Source organism: Medicago sativa, chromosome 7 (genome assembly GCF_051527215.1).
Source record: "Medicago sativa cultivar Bolivia chromosome 7, Bolivia_mono, whole genome shotgun sequence".
Lineage (NCBI taxonomy): Eukaryota > Viridiplantae > Streptophyta > Magnoliopsida > Fabales > Fabaceae > Medicago > Medicago sativa.
Genome location: NC_140755.1, coordinates 102,053,325 through 102,073,967, shown reverse-complemented (window position 1 = coordinate 102,073,967; position 20,643 = coordinate 102,053,325). Strand labels below are relative to the sequence as shown.

At 37.0% G+C, this 20,643-nt stretch overlaps 1 protein-coding gene and 1 pseudogene across 1 annotated transcript; one reads left to right on the top strand and one right to left on the bottom strand.

Annotated features, from left to right (window-relative positions):
• Nucleotides 1–12,034: 12,034 nt before the first annotated feature.
• Nucleotides 12,035–13,508, top strand: LOC146911430 (gamma conglutin 1-like; annotated as a pseudogene).
• Nucleotides 13,509–13,970: 462 nt separating this feature from the next.
• LOC146911429 (uncharacterized) lies at nt 13,971–14,906 on the bottom strand. The gene has a single exon (XM_085725628.1). It carries the CDS (start codon nt 14,874–14,876, stop codon nt 14,070–14,072), a length of 807 nt encoding a protein of 268 aa, XP_085581754.1. The 5' UTR covers nt 14,877–14,906; the 3' UTR covers nt 13,971–14,069.
• Between the last annotated feature and the right edge of the window lie 5,737 nt (nt 14,907–20,643).

Sequence of the window (20,643 nt, the reverse complement as noted above, 5' to 3'; positions counted from 1 at the left end):
TTGTGTGCTTGAGCAAAGGAAGTCTCTTGCTTGTGTGCTTGAGCAATTGTAATCAGATATTACTCTTAGTGAAATCTCCTTGGAAGTGCAAGGGGGACTGGACTACTTCCGGATTGTGGAAGGAACCAGTATAATTGCTTTGTGTCGTTCTTCTTCTCTCTCTCTCTGTTTTATTCCGCTGCATTTAGATTCTGATCATCACTTCAGAAGCTGTCTCACTTAGCTTCTGATCAGTGTGTTCAGTTTTTAGGAGAAACGAAGAATTTTTCAAAACACAATTCAACCCCCCTTCTTGTGTTTTTCTCACCTTCAATTGGTATCTAGAGCCTTGGTTTGTTGTGTAACACTTAACCGTGCAACAGTCAAAGATCTGAGAAAAACATGTCTATTCCTCCTCCTACTGGTTCTGGTGATACTAGCTATAAAAATGTCTCACATGATTATAGTGATAGTAAGAAATCCAGTGTTGGAAAGATTCCAAAATTCAATGGAGATGTTGAAGAATTCTCTTGGTGGAAGACCAACTTTTACAGTTACATCATGAGCCTAGATGAAGAATTATGGGATATTCTGGAAGATGGTGTTGGTGATTTAGTCCTTGATGAAGAAGGAGCTGCTGTGGATAGAAAGAAACATACTCCAGAACTGAGGAAACTCTACAAGAAGCATCATATTATCAGAGGAGCCCTTGTCACTGCCATACCCAAAGCAGAATACATGAAGATGAGTGACAAATCCACTGCTAAAGCTATGTTTGCTTCTCTCTGTTCAAATTATGAAGGGAGCAAGAAGGTCAAAGAAGCAAAGGCTCTCCTGCTTGTACATCAGTATGAGTTATTCAAGATGAAGGATGATGAAACTATTGAGGAGATGTACTCAAGGTTTCAAACCTTAGTTTCTGGGCTACAGATTCTAAAGAAGAGCTATGTTGCTTCTGATCATGTAAGCAAGATACTCAGAAGCTTACCTGCCAGATGGAGACCAAAAGTGACTGCCATTGAGGAAGCTAAAGATTTAAACACTTTAAGTGTCGAAGATCTTGTTAGTTCTCTCAAAGTTCATGAGTTAAGTCTTAATGAACATGAGTCTACTAAGAAGAGTAAATCAATAGCTCTTCCATCCAAAGGCAAGTCATCAAAAGCTCTCAAAGTGGTTGAATCTGAAGAGGAAGAACAGTCAAGTTCAGATTCTGAACCAGATGCTGCTGAAATGGCCATGCTCTCAAACAGACTTCAATATCTGGCCAAGAAGAACAGGAAGTTTCTCGCCAAAAGGGGTAACTCCAGAAGCTCAAGGAAAGAAGATCAGAAGGGATGCTTCAACTGTAAGAAGCCGGGACACTTCATTGCTGAATGCCCTGATCTTCAAAGAGAAAAGTCAAAGGACAAGTCAAAGAGGTCTACATTCAAACCAAGCAAATTCAAGAAGCAGATTAAGCAGAGTTTAATGGCAACCTGGGATGATTTGGGTAGTGAATCTGGATCTGATAAAGTGGAAGCTGATGAAGATGCAAAGGTAGCTGTTGGGTTGGTAGCAACAGCAACTTCAGAAGTTGGATCAGATTCAGACTCAGAAGATGAAAACGAGGTATATTCCAAAATTCCCAGAGATGAACTTGTTGAGTCACTTAAAGAACTTCTTACACATTTTGAGGTAAGAACCAATGAGTTGAAGGATTTAAAAGAAAAATATGCTGATTTGGTACAACAGCAAAAATCAACTCTATTGGATCTGAAAGCTTCTGAACAAGGACTTAGGGGCTTCGACTTCATGTGTAAAACATATGAAAACCAGCTCAGGTTCTTATGTCAGAAGCTACAAGAAAAGTGTAATGAAAAACCTTTAAGTAACCATGAAATTGCTCTTGAAGATTTTATTATATCTGGCATTGACAGAAGCAGAGTAGCTTCTATGATTTATAGCATTTACAAGAACAATGGCAGAGGAATTGGTTTTCCAGAAGTGAAACTTGAGAAAACCAATCTAAAATCTTGTTGTGAATGCATCAAGGAAGGTCTGAAAACATTCTTTGTACCAGAAGGGGCTGAGTTGGAAACTGTTGTTCAATCAGAACCTGAAGCTTCTAGTTCTAAGGCTAAGATTACTTCAAAGAAAAAGAACTCTAAGTCAAAGGTTATGATCAAATCTGATTCCAAGATTTCAAAGGTTAGGATCCTGAAAAGATCAGAACCTATTCCTCAGAGTCTGGTGAAACCAAAATCTGGGGTTCTGAAGTCTAAATTTCAGAAGAAGACAGTAACTGCTTCTGAAGTACCAAAACCTAAGGTGATGGTTAATCAGAAGCAACCCAACTCACAGCACAAGGTACGAGAAGTGAAGAGTAAAGCCTTAAGTACTAACCTTCCAGGACCCAGAGGACAATGGGTACCTAAATCTAAAAATGTCAATGATGCAGGTATGTCTAAGAGCAGTGCCAAATCAAAGATCATGGTACCTAGACAGCGGTTGCTCAAGACACATGACAGGAGACAAGTCCATGTTCCTCAGCCTAACAATGAAAGAGGGAGGAAATGTGAAGTTTGGAGGAAACCGGACATGCAAGATCATAGGTACAGGAACTATTGGTAATTCCTCTACCTCAATTAATAATGTATGGTTGGTAGATGGTCTTGAACATAACCTTTTAAGCATTAGTCAATTTTGTGATAATGGTTATGATGTGCTTTTTGAAAAACCCAACTGTACAGTAATCAACAAGGAAGACAAATCCATTGTGTTCAAGGGAAAGAGAGTTGACAATGTCTATAAAATCAATTTTTCTGAACTGGCTGATCAGAAGGTGATTTGCCTACTATCAGTGAATGATAAGAAATGGATGTGGCACAGAAGGTTGGGACATGTTAACTGGAGGTTAATCTCTAAGCTTAGTAAGTTACAACTTGTGAAAGGGCTACCAGACATTGACTATCATTCAGATGCACTCTGTGGTGCATGTCAGAGAGGGAAAATTGTGAAATCATCTTTTAAAACCAAAGACATCGTTTCAACCTCAAGACCTTTAGAATTACTCCATATTGATTTATTTGGACCAGTGAGTACTGCATCCTTATATGGAAGTAAATATGGATTAGTCATTGTTGATGATTACAGCAGATGGACTTGGGTGAAATTCATAAAGAGTAAAGATGTTGCGTGTGATGTATTCAGTAGCTTCTGCACTCAAATTCAATCTGAAAAAGAATCAAAAATTTTGAAAGTCAGAAGTGATCATGGTGGAGAATTTGAAAATGAGCCATTTGAAGCTTTTTGTGAAAAACATGGAATTTTCTATGAATTCTCTTCTCCTAGAACACCACAGCAAAATGGGGTTGTAGAGAGAAAAAACAGAACTTTACAAGAAATGGCCAGAACCATGATTCATGAAAACAATTTACCAAAACATTTTTGGGCAGAAGCAGTAAATACAACATGCTATGTTCAAAACAGGATCTATATCAGACCTATTTTGGAGAAAACAGCATATGAACTCTTTAAAGGAAGAAAACCCAATATCTCTTACTTTCATCAATTTGGATGTACATGTTACATTATGAACAACAAGCTCTACCTAAAGAAATTTGATGTCAAGGCCCAAAGAGGAATCTTCTTAGGTTACTCTGAAAGGTCAAAGGCATACAGAGTGTATAATTCAGAAACACTCTGTGTTGAAGAATCTATGCACGTTAGATTTGATGACAAAGAGCTTGAAGATAAAACTTCAAAGCAAGGTGAAAGTTTTGCAGAGATACACGTTCCTGAAGTTACTCCAGAACCTGATCAGATAGCTGAGTCTGAAGATAGTCCAGAAGCTGAACCCACATCAGAAGCGCATGATGAAGCTGCTTCTGATGAAGCACAAGATGGCTCACATCAAGAAGATCCTCCCAGAAACACATTCAAACACAAGTCTTCACATCCTGAGGAGCTAATCATTGGAAACAAAGATAGTCCAAGAAGAACAAGATCACATTTCAGACAAGTAGAGTCAATGATTGGACTAATCTCAATGATTGAACCTACAACAGTTGATGAAGCACTTTCAGATGATGGATGGATCCTAGCTATGCAAGAAGAGTTGAATCAATTTCAAAGAAATGATGTGTGGGATCTGGTACCCAAACCTCAGCACAAGAACATTATTGGAACAAAATGGGTATTCAGAAACAAGCTGAATGAGCAAGGTGAAGTAACAAGAAACAAAGCCAGGCTTGTTGCACAAGGGTATAGTCAACAAGAAGGCATTGATTACACTGAAACGTTTGCTCCAGTTGCAAGATTGGAAGCAATCAGGTTACTTCTTTCCTATGCAGTTAATCATGGCATAATATTATATCAAATGGATGTCAAGAGTGCATTTCTAAATGGTGTCATAGAAGAAGAAGTGTATGTCAAGCAACCTCCTGGATTTGAGGATATTAAATATCCTGACCATGTTTTTAAACTGAAGAAATCACTATATGGCTTGAAACAAGCTCCCAGAGCTTGGTATGATAGACTAAGTAATTTCTTAATCAAGAATGATTTTAAAAGAGGACAGGTTGATACTACACTCTTCAGAAGGACCCTTGGGAAAGATATTCTTGTTGTGCAAATATATGTTGATGATATAATATTTGGTTCTACTAATGCATCTCTTTGCAAGGAATTTTCTGAGTTAATGCAGGATGAATTTGAAATGAGCATGATGGGAGAGCTGAAGTTCTTCCTTGGCATTCAAATCAATCAATGCAAAGATGGAGTCTATGTTCATCAATCAAAGTACACAAAGGAGCTTCTGAAGAAGTTCAAACTTGAAGATTGTAAAGTGATGAACACTCCAATGCACCCTACGTGCACCTTAAGCAAAGAAGATGAATGAGCTAAAGTAGATCAGAAGCTGTATAGAGGTATGATTGGTTCTTTGTTATACCTCACTGCATCTAGGCCAGATATTTTATTCAGTGTATGCTTGTGTGCAAGATTCCAATCAGATCCTAGAGAATCTCATATGACTGCTGTCAAGAGAATCTTCAGGTATTTGAAAGGAACAACTAATCTTGGACTCCTTTATAGGAAATGCTTAGATTATAAGCTAATTGGATTCTGTGATGTTGATTATGCTGGTGATAGGATTGAAAGAAAGTCAACCAGTGGCAATTGTCAATTTCTGGGTGATAATCTTATATCCTGGGCTAGCAAAAGACAAACAACTATTGCTATGTCTACAGCAGAAGCAGAATACATTTCAGCTGCAAGTTGTTGTACACAACTACTTTGGATGAAACATCAGTTGGAAGATTATCAGATAACTGCTAACAGTATTCCCATTTATTGTGATAATACTGCTGCTATTTGTTTGTCTAAAAATCTAATTTTGCATTCAAGAGCTAAGCACATTGAAATCAAACACCATTTTATCAGAGATTATGTTCAAAAAGGAATTTTAGATATACAATTCATTGATACTGAAAATCAATGGGCTGATATATTTACTAAGCCTTTAACTGTTGAAAGATTTGATTTTATAAAGAAAAATTTGAACATGCACTACGTGTCTGATTAGATGTTTGCTTGCTCCTGAATAGGATTTTAGGTTCTGAAGTTAGTTCAGAAGCAGTAGTCCATCAGAAGCTCTTTATTGAGGTTCTGAGGAAAACTCGCTTCTGATGATGACGTCAGCATCTGAAGTCCAGAAGCTGGATTTATTGCTTCTGAATAGTTGAATTAGTGGAAACGTTGGGAGTTACTTTTTAAAAGTAATTTCTGGCCCACTAACTTGGTAGTTACTCTGTGAACTTCTTACGTGGCCTGTATGTGTTGGTGTATAACTAAAAGGGCAATGATGATTTAATAGCTTTGAAAGTACTTTTCACGCGCCCCCAATTTTGTCATTAATGTTTGTTTGTTTGTCTCTTTTGAATTGCAATCGTTTTACTTTTAACACTTTGTCAATTCACACACTACTCACTCACAACAAACACATTTTGCTCTCAAACCTCTTGCGAAGTAAGCGCAAAAACCTTAGAACCCTAAATTCTCTAAATCTTCTTCAATCATCATCAAATGGCATCATCAAGCTCGCAACGAGAAGTTTCAGTATCTACTTCACGTATGGTTCCTGAATATGACTACAGAGGAAGAAGCATGAAATTGGAAGAATGGGATTTACAAGTTCAGATAGAGAATCCAGTGGATTTCAATTCTCTGACTTTTCATAAGTGTTGGATCAGAAACTACTATGAAGAGCAAGGACTCATGCATTACTTCAAAATGTTGAATGGACCAACATATGAAGCATTGGTCAGGCACTTCTGGGTTAGAGCAAAAGTTTATAACAAAGCTGCATCCATAGCTGAAGAAAGTCATATGGTTCTGCTCTATCCAGAACTGGAAGGGAAACAAGAGAAGAAATGGGTCTTGCGCCGTTTGTTGAAGATGAAATCAGATCGAGCATCTGCGGTATTCCAGTGAGAATTGCACAATGGCACATAGAGTCTGTTCTTAAGGTTGAAGCTTCTGGATATTACTCTGGAATTGATCTTTCAGGTGCTGCTGAAAAACGCATTTGGAAAAAGCAAGCCAACTTGGTGATATACAATTCTGAGAAGGAGAAGAAATATGCTGAATTGAGCATGGAAACTAAGATGCTTTTGAAGATTCAGAATGAGAACCTGTTTCCATGTGGTGACAGTGTGAAACCAAATTTAGCTCAGAAGGTCCTTCTCCAGCACTTCATCAAGAAGGAAAAGGTGAACGTGCCCAAATATATGTTCAAGTACCTCATAGAGTGTCTAAAACAGAGTCAGCTACTGGATAAACCCTGGGTTCCTTATGGAAGACTCTTATCAGAGATTTTCTATCAAGGAGGTGTCTTGGACTGTTTAAGCAGAGCTCAAGGCTACACAGATCAGCTGCTGGATACAAAGACTGGAGCATTCATAAATGCTCAAACTCTCAAGAATATGAAGCTGATCACCAAGGTCACCAAACTTAGAACTGATCTAAGTGAATCTCTTGTTGTATCTGATCTTATGAGAGATTTTCCACCCATCTGCAAACAGGATCCTATTGAAGTGCAGATGAGGTACATCAAGGAACACTATGAGGCAACCAACAAGATCATCAGGTTGGATGAAGTACCTGAAGAAATGTTTGGTGGTGCAGTGCCTCTAGCAAGAGGCAGAAGGTCAAAAAGGAAAATGACTGCAGAAGAATACCTGGAGGTTGAAAAGACTGTTAAGAAGGCAAGAGTTGCTTCTGACAAGCTCAAGATTGGTGGTTCATCAGTACCATCAATTGAAGAAGCTATTGAAGACATGGATTCTAGGTTGATCATGGATGTTGGCATTACTGGTGATCAACCTGTAGTACCAAAGAAGAAGAGGAAGCCAGCAGTAAGGAGGACCAAGGACTTTCCTCATGTTTCTGAGAAGGGTAAAGCTACTACTAATGTGTCAGAAGCTGTTGGAAAAGCTATGGAGATTGCTTCTGAACTTCAAGAGAGGGTAATGACAGAAGCATCACAACTTCTTAAAATTCCTGACACTGCTGAAGATGATCAAATGAAGTCAGTTGATTGTTCAGAACCTTCTACTACAGGTAATATTTTCACACACTCAGAACCCGTAGTACATGAGATATCCAGTGACTCTCCTTCACCTTCTTCAAAATCCTCATCATCATCTTCAGATTCTGATGATGATATACCCATAGCTCAACTTGTTAGAAAACCAGTAAAACGCCAGTCAACATCAACCAATACTAACACAAAGCCATCTCAGTCAAACACTTATGAACCAGTTGGTCATATAATCAATGAGAAATTGACTGAGTTGGTTGTGCAGAGAGATAGAGTCATCAATAATATCTTTCGCCTTAACCCTCAACCTCTTAATATTCAACCCCTCAACATGATTGTACCAGAAAATGTTGAGACAACCTCAGAGAAAGCCTCTGAGACAACTCCAGAAGCAGCTGCTTCTGATAAAGTTGTTTCAGAAGACCCCCCACAACAAACACCTTCACCAGAAAAAGCCTCTTCACCCCCTACAACAATCATCATCAAACCTACCAATTGTACCCCTAGCCCCTCCAAAACCCTCTAAACAACCTTCACCTCCCACCATTTACCTGGATTCTCAAGTACTAAAAGATGTGTGGGAAGATATTGCTTCTGAATTTCTCAGACTGATAGCAGGTAGAAATGACTTGGGTCATACATTAAGCTATCAGAAGCAATGGAGAAGGATCAAGGAAAGGGTCATCAACCTGATTTCAGCTCTGCATGATTCCTGCATTGAGGCTCAAGAGCAAGCCAAGCAGAAGCTGGAAGATTGGTTGAATGGAATTGAAGAGAATGCTGGAGATGTAGAAATTCTTGGTACTTGGGTGAAGAATCCACTCAGTATCAGAGGCAGAGAACCTGATGAATTCCTGCCTAAGGAGCTGCATCTGATCATTCCTTCTGAGATTCTGGAAAAGATTGATGCACCTAACCTGGCTCTAGCTCAGGAGAACAAGGTGCTCAAAGAAGAAAATGAAAGGCTGGAAACAGAGCTACTAGAGCAGAAGCTGAAGATATCAAAGTTGGAAGCTGACATGCAAGAAGCCAAGATCAGAGAAGACAACTACAGAAAAGATATGGACAAGAAGTATGCTGATGTTCAAGAGCTTCTGAAGAAGATTTTAGAGAAATAAGCCAAACCCATAGTTGCACACTTTTAGCTTATTTTTCTGTCTTTTTAGGGTTTTGATATTCTTTGTTCATTTCTGCTTCTGAATTAGTTCTTTTTGCTTCTGATATTATAAGCTTCTGAATTCTTCCTGCTTCTGAAAATATTTAACTGTTTATACCTTGTTTGTCATTATTTGCTTTGATAATAATGCTTGCTATGACTGTTTATTTAATCTTTGAAGATGGTTAAAATGCTTTTAATTTATTTGAATTATGATCTGAACCTTTAATCTTATGTTTTTCTCATCTCTTCTTTTTGTTTATGTCTTTTTGCTAATGACAAAAGGGGGAGTATATGTGATAGTATTTAAAGGCTCTGAGCCCCATTAATTAATGTTTGAAAATTTTGAAAATTTCTATCCTTTTTATCGGTGTATCAAAAAGGGGGAGTATCAAATTTCAAATAACAATTAATTGAACCATTCTTCTTATCTATAAGTCAATTCTTTCAATTTTTTTTTAGCTCTGATATTATTGTGTGAAAAATGAATTTAATTAACCTGGATAGAACTTAGGGGGAGCTTACAAACCTCACCTTAAAGACTATCAGACTCAGGGGGAGTTAGAGCTTACAAACCTCAGACTCTGAGCTTACAAACCTCAGAACCCCAAGGTCAACTTGTTAATTAGATTAACAACAATTGATCAATTTTTAAATACTATTGTTTGTCATCATCAAAAAGGGGGAGATTGTTGGAACAAAATGTGTTTAACAATGAACCTTAAAAAGTTTTGATGATAACAAGGTATTAAAAATTGTAAATTGGACTAGCTAATATTTGTTCAAGTGTACAGGACCACAGTTAAAAAAGTTACATCATTGATTGGTTCTGAATGAGCAAATAAAGAGCAAAAGAAAATGAAGCTTAGATGATTCTGAAGGCAATACGCTCCTGAAAGTAAAAGCGCTCCTGAAGTCAAGCTGCTCCTGAAGAAATAGCGCTCCTGAAGTAAAGCTGCTCCTGAAGAATAGTGCTCCTGAAGACAAGAGGTCCAGAAGCCACATTATCAGAAGCTGCATCATCAGAAGCTGCAAAAGCTGCTTCATCAGAAGCTGCATCATCAGAAGCTGCCTCATCAGAAGTCATTTCACCAGAAGCTGAAGATCAACTGGATTTGCAGAAGATTCAAAGTTTGAAGAATCTACATTGCAAAAGCTGTCTATTGGATTCGAAAACACAGCAAAAAATCAGTGGAACATTGCAACGGTCATTTCAAAGGTGTTTGAAGGCATGTGCTTGCAATTTGGACGAAAGCGTTGACATTGTACTTTGTACGAATTGTACAACCACGTTCTCCACTACTCTGTTTTGTGTCCACGCTACAAGACAAGAAAACAGCTTCAGAATACGGCTTCGCCTGCAAAGATGTTCCTTTGGATAAGGAATGGATTTCAAATTTGTTCTTCATAGGACAACAACCAAATCAGGCAAAAGATCATTGGTGAAAGATCAAGCTTCAACAACGACTCTTTGGTGTGCTGGCAATTTCACAACGTCTCTTTCACACCTCTATATAAAGGAGTAAAGACTTAGAGTTTTGGCAATGCAAGAACGCTGAACGAAAGACTCGCAACATTTTTACAAGTGTCAAACCTCTGCTGAAATTGTTCTGCATTCACTTAGAATTTCTGTGTCTCAAAGTCATATCTTAGAAATTCTTAAGTTCATTGAGTCTGTATCTGATTTATATTGTGAGCACCTCTGATTGTATATCAAGTGTTCAACCTTAAACAATTTTCTGTGTAATTTTGTTTAGTTAGGAAGTCTCTTGCAGTTGTGCTTGAGCAGGAAGTCTCTTGATTGTGTTCTTGAGCAAAGGAAGTCTCTAGCTTGTGTGCTTGAGCAAAGGAAGTCTCTTGCTTGTGTGCTTGAGCAATTGTAATCAGATATTACTCTTAGTGAAATCTCCTTGGAAGTGCAAGGGGGACTGGACTACTTCCGGATTGTGGAAGGAACCAGTATAATTGCTTTGTGTCGTTCTTCTTCTCTCTCTCTCTGTTTTATTCCGCTGCATTTAGATTCTGATCATCACTTCAGAAGCTGTCTCACTTAGCTTCTGATCAGTGTGTTCAGTTTTTAGGAGAAACGAAGAATTTTTCAAAACACAATTCAACCCCCCTTCTTGTGTTTTTCTCACCTTCAACTTTCATATTTGTTTCCATGTTTCAGGTAGATTGTCAATAGGTGAAAGCTTATACCGAATATGCATAGAGATCACCTTCAAATGTTGAAAAAACAGACATGTCATGACTAAGTAAGAAGCATAGATGTTGGCAAATAGAATAATCATGAACATAACAATTGGATAAAAAGTCTCAAATGTATTCCATGAACAGCTGCTGCCTAAAAAAATAATCATAACAGAAAAATAACAAAGTTCTGAAAGGTTTAATATTTTGATATATAGATAGTAGATACTATATAGACTATTTTTAGGAACAAAGCGTCTTTAAAGAGATACATAGGGTGGTGATGAGGAAAGGAATGTAGAAAGAGATACCATTGTTAGAAAAGAGATGTTTTTCAAGAACGTAGTATTTTGTTAGAAAGATAGGGCAACATTGGATAGGATCATCACACGTTCTTGGGGAAATGAACGTTGTATTCCAATCCAAGCTAAGATACGGTGTCATAGAGCGATATGGTAATTGAAATTCCATATCGTCACCAACTGCACACATTCACGACGTCAATGACTATGTGACCGTTCAATCAAGATCAGACGGTATAGATCTAAAAAAAAACCATTAATTTTAGATCACAAGCGTCTTCTAATTAAAAATATACCAAAACCATTAATTTTAATGAATTGTGATCGGGTGGATATAATTAATTATTTGTTCTCGTTTCTCGTACTAGCGTCCCCATATGTATACGGTCTTATTTATGACATTCCCTCTGTTTTGAACTTGTTGTGTGTTAAAACAAACTACAGCTTGCTGATTCAAAATTGTCTCAAAATAATGTGTCAGGGACAATGATTGATACAGTTCATCCAGGGATCTCGAGGCAAAAATCCAAGCCAAACTAAATGCACAAACTCCACACGTTTCCTTTGCATTACATAAAACAAATGAAAACTGCAGACAATGCAACTAAGATTTTCCTCTTAGCTGCCAAGTAACCCTAAACCCCCTCACACTCACCAACAGATTGTTTTCTTATTAATCTCAAGTTCATCAATCCATCCGAACATTATTCTGGAAATTCATAACCATCAAACACTTCCAAAATAATGTCACAATCTCTGCCGCTCATTAAAAACGGTCCCTCTATATATATAGTGTAATTCACTAACTTGATCAACTCAACACATCTTTCTACACACACCAACATGGCTTCTATTTCCATCCTTCATTTTCTACTCATTTCTCTCTTTTTCTCCTTCCTTTTAGTCTCATCTCGCCACCAACAACAACCAAACACCAATCCAAAACCAAATCTATTGGTTTTACCAGTTCAACATGATGCTTCAACTGGACTCCATTGAGCCAACATCCACAAAAGAACCCCATTAATGCAAGTCCCAGTTCTCATTGACCTCAATGGAAAACACTTATGGGTCAACTGCGAACAACACTACTCATCCTCAACATACCAAGCACCCTACTGCCATTCAACCCAATGCTCTAGAGTCAATGCTCACACATGTCACACGTGTGTCTCTTCTTTCAGACCCGGTTGCCATAACAACACCTGTGGGCTTATGTCCGCAAACCCGGTCACTCAACAAACAACTATGGGTGAACTGGCTCAAGATGTCCTCGCTATTTACGCCATTAACGGTCCTAAGCCCGGCCCAATGGTTACAATCCCTTAGTTCCTATTCTCTTGCGCTCCTTCCTTTTTGGCCAAAAAGGGCTTACCTAATAACGTTCAAGGCGTTGCTGGGTTAGCCCATTCACCCATTTCACTGCAAAATCAACTCTCATCCCATTTTGGACTCAAACGCCAATTCACCATGTGTCTCTCTCGTTACCCAAATTCAGACGGAGCTATACTTTTTGGGGATGCACCAAATAACATGCATTTTGGTCAGGGCAATAATTACAATAACAAAAACAACCCTAATCTTTTCAATAATCTGGTTTACACCCCATTAACAATTACATAACAAGGAGAGTACCGTATACATGTTACTTCCATAAGATTTAATCAGCACACTGTGGTTCCAATGAGCGCACCTATGTTATCATCATATCCAGAAGGTGTTATGGGAGGAACATTGATTAGCACATCAATTCCTTATACGATTCTCCAACACTCTCTCTTTGAGGCGTTTTCACAAGTATTTGCTAAGCAGTATCCAAGACAAGCACAAGTGAATGTTGTTGGACCGTTTGGTATGTGTTTTGATTCCAAGAGGATTAACCAAGCTTTTAGTGTTGAGTTTGTGATGGATAGGCCTGATGTTGTTTGGAGAATCTCTGGTGAAAAATTGATGGTGCAGCCACGAAATGGGGTTTCTTGTTTGGCATTTGTGAATGGTGGGTTGCATTCTAAAGCTGCTATTACTATTGGAAGTCGTCAATTGGAAGAAAATATGATGATGTTTGATCTTGCAAGGTCAAGGCTTGGGTTTACTAATTCCTTGAACTCCCATGGAATGAAGTGTTCTAATCTCTTTGACTTCACCAATGCTCCATAGATCTCATCACACTTTATGTGTGTGAGACAGAGAGGGATATGTATCCGTAGAGTGTATGCTTAATTATTAAGTATAAGCATCTACTTTGTTGTTGTTTTCATGGTTAATAAAAGTACTAGTAAAGAATAAAATCTTGAAGTGATGATAGATAAAACACTTCTTGTGTTGTTTAGACACAAATTTGTTGTTTCAGTAGTCCGTTTTTGGTATAAGTGCTTTTTTAATAAAAAAAATGAATTTTAAAATGTGTTTAACAAGACAAGGCGACAAACAACGGCTAAGTTCAAGGTTTAGTATAGTGTGAAAACACACTTGTGATCGATTGCCGATGCAAATGTTGATGGAATCATTTTGATTCCTAAGTTTGTAAATCAGTGTCGCTGCAGTCTTCGAATGAAGCGAAACTACATCTTTCATGGATATTTTTCTAGTAATTTCATATATCAAATTATCTAGCACACTCAGAAACTATAGTGAACACCATCTATTGTCCATACAAAGACCAAAATGATGAAAACATAAGTAAAAAACAATCAAATAGTTAAAATTAAGTATTGCTTGAGCATTGTATAATTGTTGAACAACAAAGTTGTAAAAAACAAATAAATAGCAATGACAATTCCTTACATGTTATTAAAGACCAACAACAACCAACGTGAAATGTTGATGAACAAAACAAAGAGTGACGATGATAATGACATGAACGTCACGAGTCTTTATCGGTAGTACGTTTAGCATAACTCTTGAGATGAAAATCAAGAAAAAGAGCCAAAAGAGAAGCATTAAAAACAGCATTCAAGCACCAAGCCTTCATCCCAGAGCATCCACCACCACCGGATCCGAAGTGGTAATAAAGCATGAGACCGGAGACTGCGAAGCTTAACACGAACCGAACAATCTGGCAGTCGGTAACAACACGTTTCCACGGCGGTCGAAATCCAACGGTGGTGAGGAAGTAGTAAGAGTACATGATGACGTGGACGGATGAGTTGGTAAGAAGTGCAATAGGGAAGAGTGATTGAGAAGAATTAAGCCATAGATAACACATGATAGGGACGGTGGAATGATGGTACACGTGGAGGAATGAGAGACGTTTGATGGATCTCAAAAGGATGATGAAGAGGGTGTCAATGAATTCAAGATATTTCGAGAGGTAGAAGATGTAGGCCCAAAAAAAGAGGGGACCATTTGGAGGGGTATGAGGAGGAAAGCAGATGGTGGAGCGGAGGTTGGGGGTGTGGGTTAGGATGGTGAGGGAGGTGCCAATAGCCATAATGAGAGAGAGGATGGAGAGGATGAGGCTGTGGAGTGCGGTGAAGGGTCTGAGGAAGTGAGGTGGGATGGGTGGGAGAGGGAAGAGGAGAAGGAGAGTGAGGGAGAGATAAGAGGCTATGGAAAGAGATAGGAACAAAAGGGATGAGGCTGGAGTGTGAGGAGGGTTCCATTTGAAATTTAAATTTTTTGGATGGTAGACTAGCCAATGTTGAAGGATTCTGCCAATGGGGTTTTCCATTCACCTCTTTTTGGATAGGAAATGTGTGTTGGGGGGGGGGGGGTTCTTGATGCTATTGGAACACCAAATACGGGCACTTGTGTACGTATGTAAGTACCATATATGTTATTGTTTTTTCTCTTCAAAAAACAATTTTTTTTATCGGTTTCTATTTTATTTTTAAAAAAAGACATATTTTGGTTTTTTTATGAAGTTTTTACCGTCGTTTAACATCGATTAATCTCCGTTGAACAACATGTGGGACACAAAATGTGAATTATCTTCTCACAGCTGGATTTTTTTGTATGTATGAGAAAGAAATCGAATATTTGATCACATATTTAATGAGTTCAAATCATTTACCAATTAAATCAATTCATTGTTGGTAAAAAAAACTATTTTAATAAAAATAATAGTTGTGTAACACAAAAATTGTGTAACCCAAAAATTAAGTTGTGTCACCAACTAATGTCATTACCTGCTTAACCACAAAAGTGTGTTTTTCTTTTTTACCAATAAAAAATGTATGTTATTAACTATCTTTTAACATAATTTTATTGATCATTTTGTGTACTTTATTAACCATGAAAATGCAAGTCAATGACCACTTATTTTGTACAATTTCAAAAATGTAATAGAAATACATAGATTTACATAAAATAAGTGGGGTTTTTTTAAATAAATTATAGAAAGCATAGAGACAACCGTAAATTATGCAAATTCGCTAGCCAAGTGTTTTCCTAAGTCTGTATCGATTCCTAATTCGAGATTGGTAGAGTGGAATGTCCATAATGGTCAAGGTATGATTTTAAATGTCGATGGTAGTAGCATTGGGAGTTTTTTTAAATAAATCTTGGAATTTTAGGTTTTGGAGGACTGATTCAAAATGACGATGGTGCTTGGATTAGGGGTTTTGTTGGAAATATTGGTTTCTCGAATATCCTTCACACTGAATGGTTGGAGTGTATCATGGTTTGCGGTTTGCGTGGGTGTTAGGAATCTCAAATCTAGTGTGCTATTTAGACTCGAAGTCAGCCATCAAGTTAATCTAAGAAACAGATAATGTTTGACACCTTTATGCCCCAATTGTTTGGAATATTCAAGAGCTTATCTCAAGGAATTGGCAAGTTCATTTATTGTATACTCTTAGGAAATGGAATGTGTGTGTTGACTATATAGCAAAGTTGGAAACTAGCCATGAGCCCTTTTCTATTGAGCAACCCCCATGCTAGAATTGCTCTTCTCCTACTGGCGGATGCGAGTGAGACTTTCTTTTCTAGACAGCATTTTCCTTTGTTTTTTTTTGTTTTTGCTGTTTTTCTAGTTGTACAAAAAAAAACATTATGAGGAACTCACGTCTATACTATGCCCGCACCCCCATGCCCTTAACAATCATTTGCATTAAACAAAGTTTGAATACTCCAAAAATGATGACGTGTGTGTACACACACTTCGTAGTTACTTATCCAAAAAGTATTTAATTTTTTTAAAAAATTATCAGATACGTATAATATATTTCATTGGTGCACACATATACTTATTAGATATTTTATGAATGTGTTTCATAGATAAGATGGTGGCCAAGCAAGGATGGAATATTATTAAAAAACCGGACTCCTTTATGAATGTGTTGCATTGGAAATTACAACTTTTAAACCTTTAGAAAGTTGAATTCAACACTTTTCACCATTTTTCAACACATTATTTCTATTTTTATTCTATTAACCAATGTCTAAAGGCACTTTTTAGCATTTTCCTTATCTAAAATATGGGTATAATTTAATCTTGAAAGAGTTGGCGCATAATGATAAGTTCCAGATCGATTGTAGTTGGAATGATGTGTGGAGAATGCTTGCACCTCCTAAAGCTCATCACCTTCTAAGACGAGTGTGTATTGTGTAGAGGTTATTTACTTATATGTCATATGTTGTTACATTGTCATGTACACTCCCAAATGTCCTTTGTGCAATGCTGGTGTTGAAGATGAATGACATATCCTTTTCAATTTTGAAATGACCCGTTTTTGGACCACATCAAGGCTAGATTCAACTTTGACCCATGAAATCCCAATTGAATACACCCCCCTAAATGTGACTATGGCTCTGTTTGGTAAACCCAAAAAAAGAGCTTTTAGCTCTTAGCTTTTAGCTTATAAGCTCATTTGACAAAAAAAGCTCTGTTTGGTAACACTTTAGCTCTGTTTGGTACAACGAGCTTATAGTTTATTTCAGGAGCTTATAGCTTATTTCAGGAGCTACTTCAAGTAGCTTTTGAGCTTATAGCTTTTAGCTTCTCATTTTTTCTTCCATATTTACCCTTATTATTCAAAGCAAAAACTATCAGCTAATTTTACCAAACACTTCAACTAGCTTATCAGCTAAAAGCTATCAGCTAGCTTATCAGCTAAAAGCTATCAGCTATCAGCTATCAGCTAATTTTACTAAACAGAGCCTATATGTAATTAATGTACCAAGTAACATATCGATTTCCTTTGCGTAAAAAACAAAACAAACAAAAAACATAACGGTTTAATTCCAAGGCAAAACAACATATAGTTTTCCTCAACAACAAAAAAGAAAACATATAGTTAAAATTTTAGTAAAATAAAATAAACGGAAAGCTTAAATAAACATAAATAGGAGTCCTGATAAGTAAACATCCCTAGCCGGCAACCTCCCTTGTACACCCCAATGTGGCAAGGCAATTTTGATATTTTAACATTAAAAGAAGGGCATTTTTGTAAAATCCTTAGAAGCTACCATCTTTCCCTTTTCTCATAATCTCATCTGCGTGTTCACTGTCACTCTCTCCGGCCTTTACATTCGCCGCCGGTCACGGCCACGCACCACCATACTCGGTCACGATCATCACCATTGCCGTTGGTCGCCCTTTCGACGGTTACGACTAACACCATCGCAGTCACAGCCACACGCATCACCACCGTCGCCGCCGTCTTCATCCCCTTGGATCACCACACCTTTTCTCTCTTTGAACGACCTCCATCCACCACCCTTGACCCCACTTCATCCACCGCCCTTGACCCCACTTCATCCACAACCACCGTCTTATTTCATAATCATCGTCCTCCTCTCAAATCTCACCACCACCACCATAGCCGATCTAACTACCACCACCTACGGACAACCCGCCGATAAACCAGTTAGTGACTGAACAGTAAATCGACGGCGAGAGTGGGAGGAGACAGTGGTGTTGTTTCACAGTTGAGAAAGAGCGAACAATTTAGGATGAGTGAGAGAGGGGTACGCTGATAACCTTTTTTTAGTTTTTAATTTTTGTTCTGTTTTTCCTTCAAAAAACAAAATTGTTTTGTTTTAGGCTTAATTAATGATTTGGTCCCTTAAGTTATTTGTTGGTTACATTTTGGTCTCATAAGTTATTAACGTTACAATTTGGTCCCTTAAGTTATTTGTTGGTTACATTTTGGTCTCATAAGTTATTAACGTTACAATTTGGTCCCTTAACTTATTTTTTGGTTTCGTTTTGATACCTTAACTCTTCCTCCGTCAACCACTCTCGTCCTTAATGTTATTAGAGTTAAGGGATTAAAACGAAACCAAAAAATAAGTTAAGGGACCAAAACGAAACCAAAAAGTAAGTTAAGGGACCAAATTGTAACGTTGATAACTTATGGGACTAAAATGTAACCAACAAATAACTTAAGGGACCAAATTGTAACGTTAATAACTTATGGGACCAAAATGTAACCAACAAATAACTTAAGGGACCAAATCTTTAATTAAGGCAAATTTATTTTTCTATAAAAAAGAATTCCACCTTGACATGTGATGCCACATGGAGGGGTGTGGAAGTGTGTAGCTCTAAAAAGGGTGTCGATCAATATATAAAGGATAGTCCAAACTTCAGACTCATTCTCCATAAAAATAAAAGATAACAATCCTTAAAAAAAATAAAAGATATAACAAATAACTGACCCAAGACAAATTGTCTAGTCTTGTACAAAATTTCATGAGCTCCGACAAATAAAAAATAAATAAATTAAAACATGTCTAAAATTTCTTTTTGAAATAAAAAACATGCTTAAAGTTGTTACTTTTTAATATAATTTTCACGTGGTCCACCAATTATCGACGTACCCATCGTTGTAGACGGGCTTAGGATCAACCAGATTGGAGTCATGCTGCATCGGCGGTGGTGTCGTGTAATTCATGGATGAAGATGGTTCACCATACATCATGGTTGGCGGATACATGCGATCATACTGCATCGGCGGTGGTGTCGGGTAATTCGTGGATGAAGATGGTTCACCATATGTCATGGTTGGTTGATCCGTGCGGTTCATATTATTATAAGCATCTTGTTGTTGTTGATTCCCCTGTTGTTGTTGTAGCATCTTCATATATTGATCATAATAATTTGGATATACACCAAAAAAACTCGAAAATGAAGAATATTCTTGACTATTATAAGCTTCTTCTTGTTGTTGATGCTGCTGATTCATAGCCGGCCACGGAGGTTGCATTTGCATCCCTTGACCATAAGGGTACATAAATGGATATTCTTGATTATTCATTGGGTTGTAATAATCACCAGTTGGGATCGTTTGACCCACACCACTTCCATTACCAGTATTGTCATTACCATGATGATGAGAGATTTCATGGTCATCACTAGTATTACTATGGAGCTCTAATGTCTCAGAGACTGAATTTCCATTTCCATTATTGTCACTACTGGGATAATTATGGATATCAATATCATCCTCATTGTTACTTCTATTACTCTTTTTTCCAAAGAGCCAACATAAAAAACCACGACCACCTCTCTGGCCACTTCTGTTACCTGGTAAGTTGGACCTCGAAGATTCTTCATTGTGTGCCAAGATGTTATACATGCTACCACATATTTCAGCATTTTTATTGATATTCTTTAGCTTTTTTACGAGTATGTTTGGATCCACATCACCTATCACTAGTACTATCCCTCGCTCTATGTCTTGTACTTGCACACCCTTCACCCCTGGAAAAAGTAAAAGAAAAACTTCATAAATTAAAACAAATCCAACCCACTAAAATTGAAAGGGAAAAAATAATACTTCCTAGTATCTTGAATAATTACAATTTTTTATGCAAAATTAGAATTGTTATTATTTTTAAAAAATTAGAATTGTTATTTTATCATTGTGATATATTGACATTCCAATTTTATTGCACTTTCAAAAGTATTGTTCATAATTAATTTGCAAACAAATAATCATATTTAAAAATATATATGAAATATCCTCAAATCTAACTAATAATCAATATTATGTGAAGTATTCTCAAATCTAACTATTTTGCTCTACATATATAGACTAAAGTAGTAAAAAATGACCCGAACTACATATTTGAATGGGTTGAGCCTAAAAAAAAAAAATTTGTTGTTTACACTAAAAGATTTGTTGTCACACACTTGAAAATGACCAAAATAATTCCAACGATAGTCGTTCGCTCCAAAATAAAATTAAACAGCAAACAGTAGTTAACTGCAGTTGGGGGTATTGAAAGTCATTTCCAAATATGTGATGTCAATCTTTGAAGTCTAAAGAGAAATCTTAAAAATAAAAATAAAAAATTAAAAAAAAACTAGCCTATTGACCTTTGAGTCGACCTACTATCAACATTTTTATGTTATTTTTTTGTCAGAAAACTTTAAAAGTTATGGTCTAGTAAAAATAACATTAATAAAATTTTAAAATTTATCATCTATTTTAAAAATGATTAATAAATAATATATTAAAATATGTAAACTTAATAAAAAGTGATGTGTA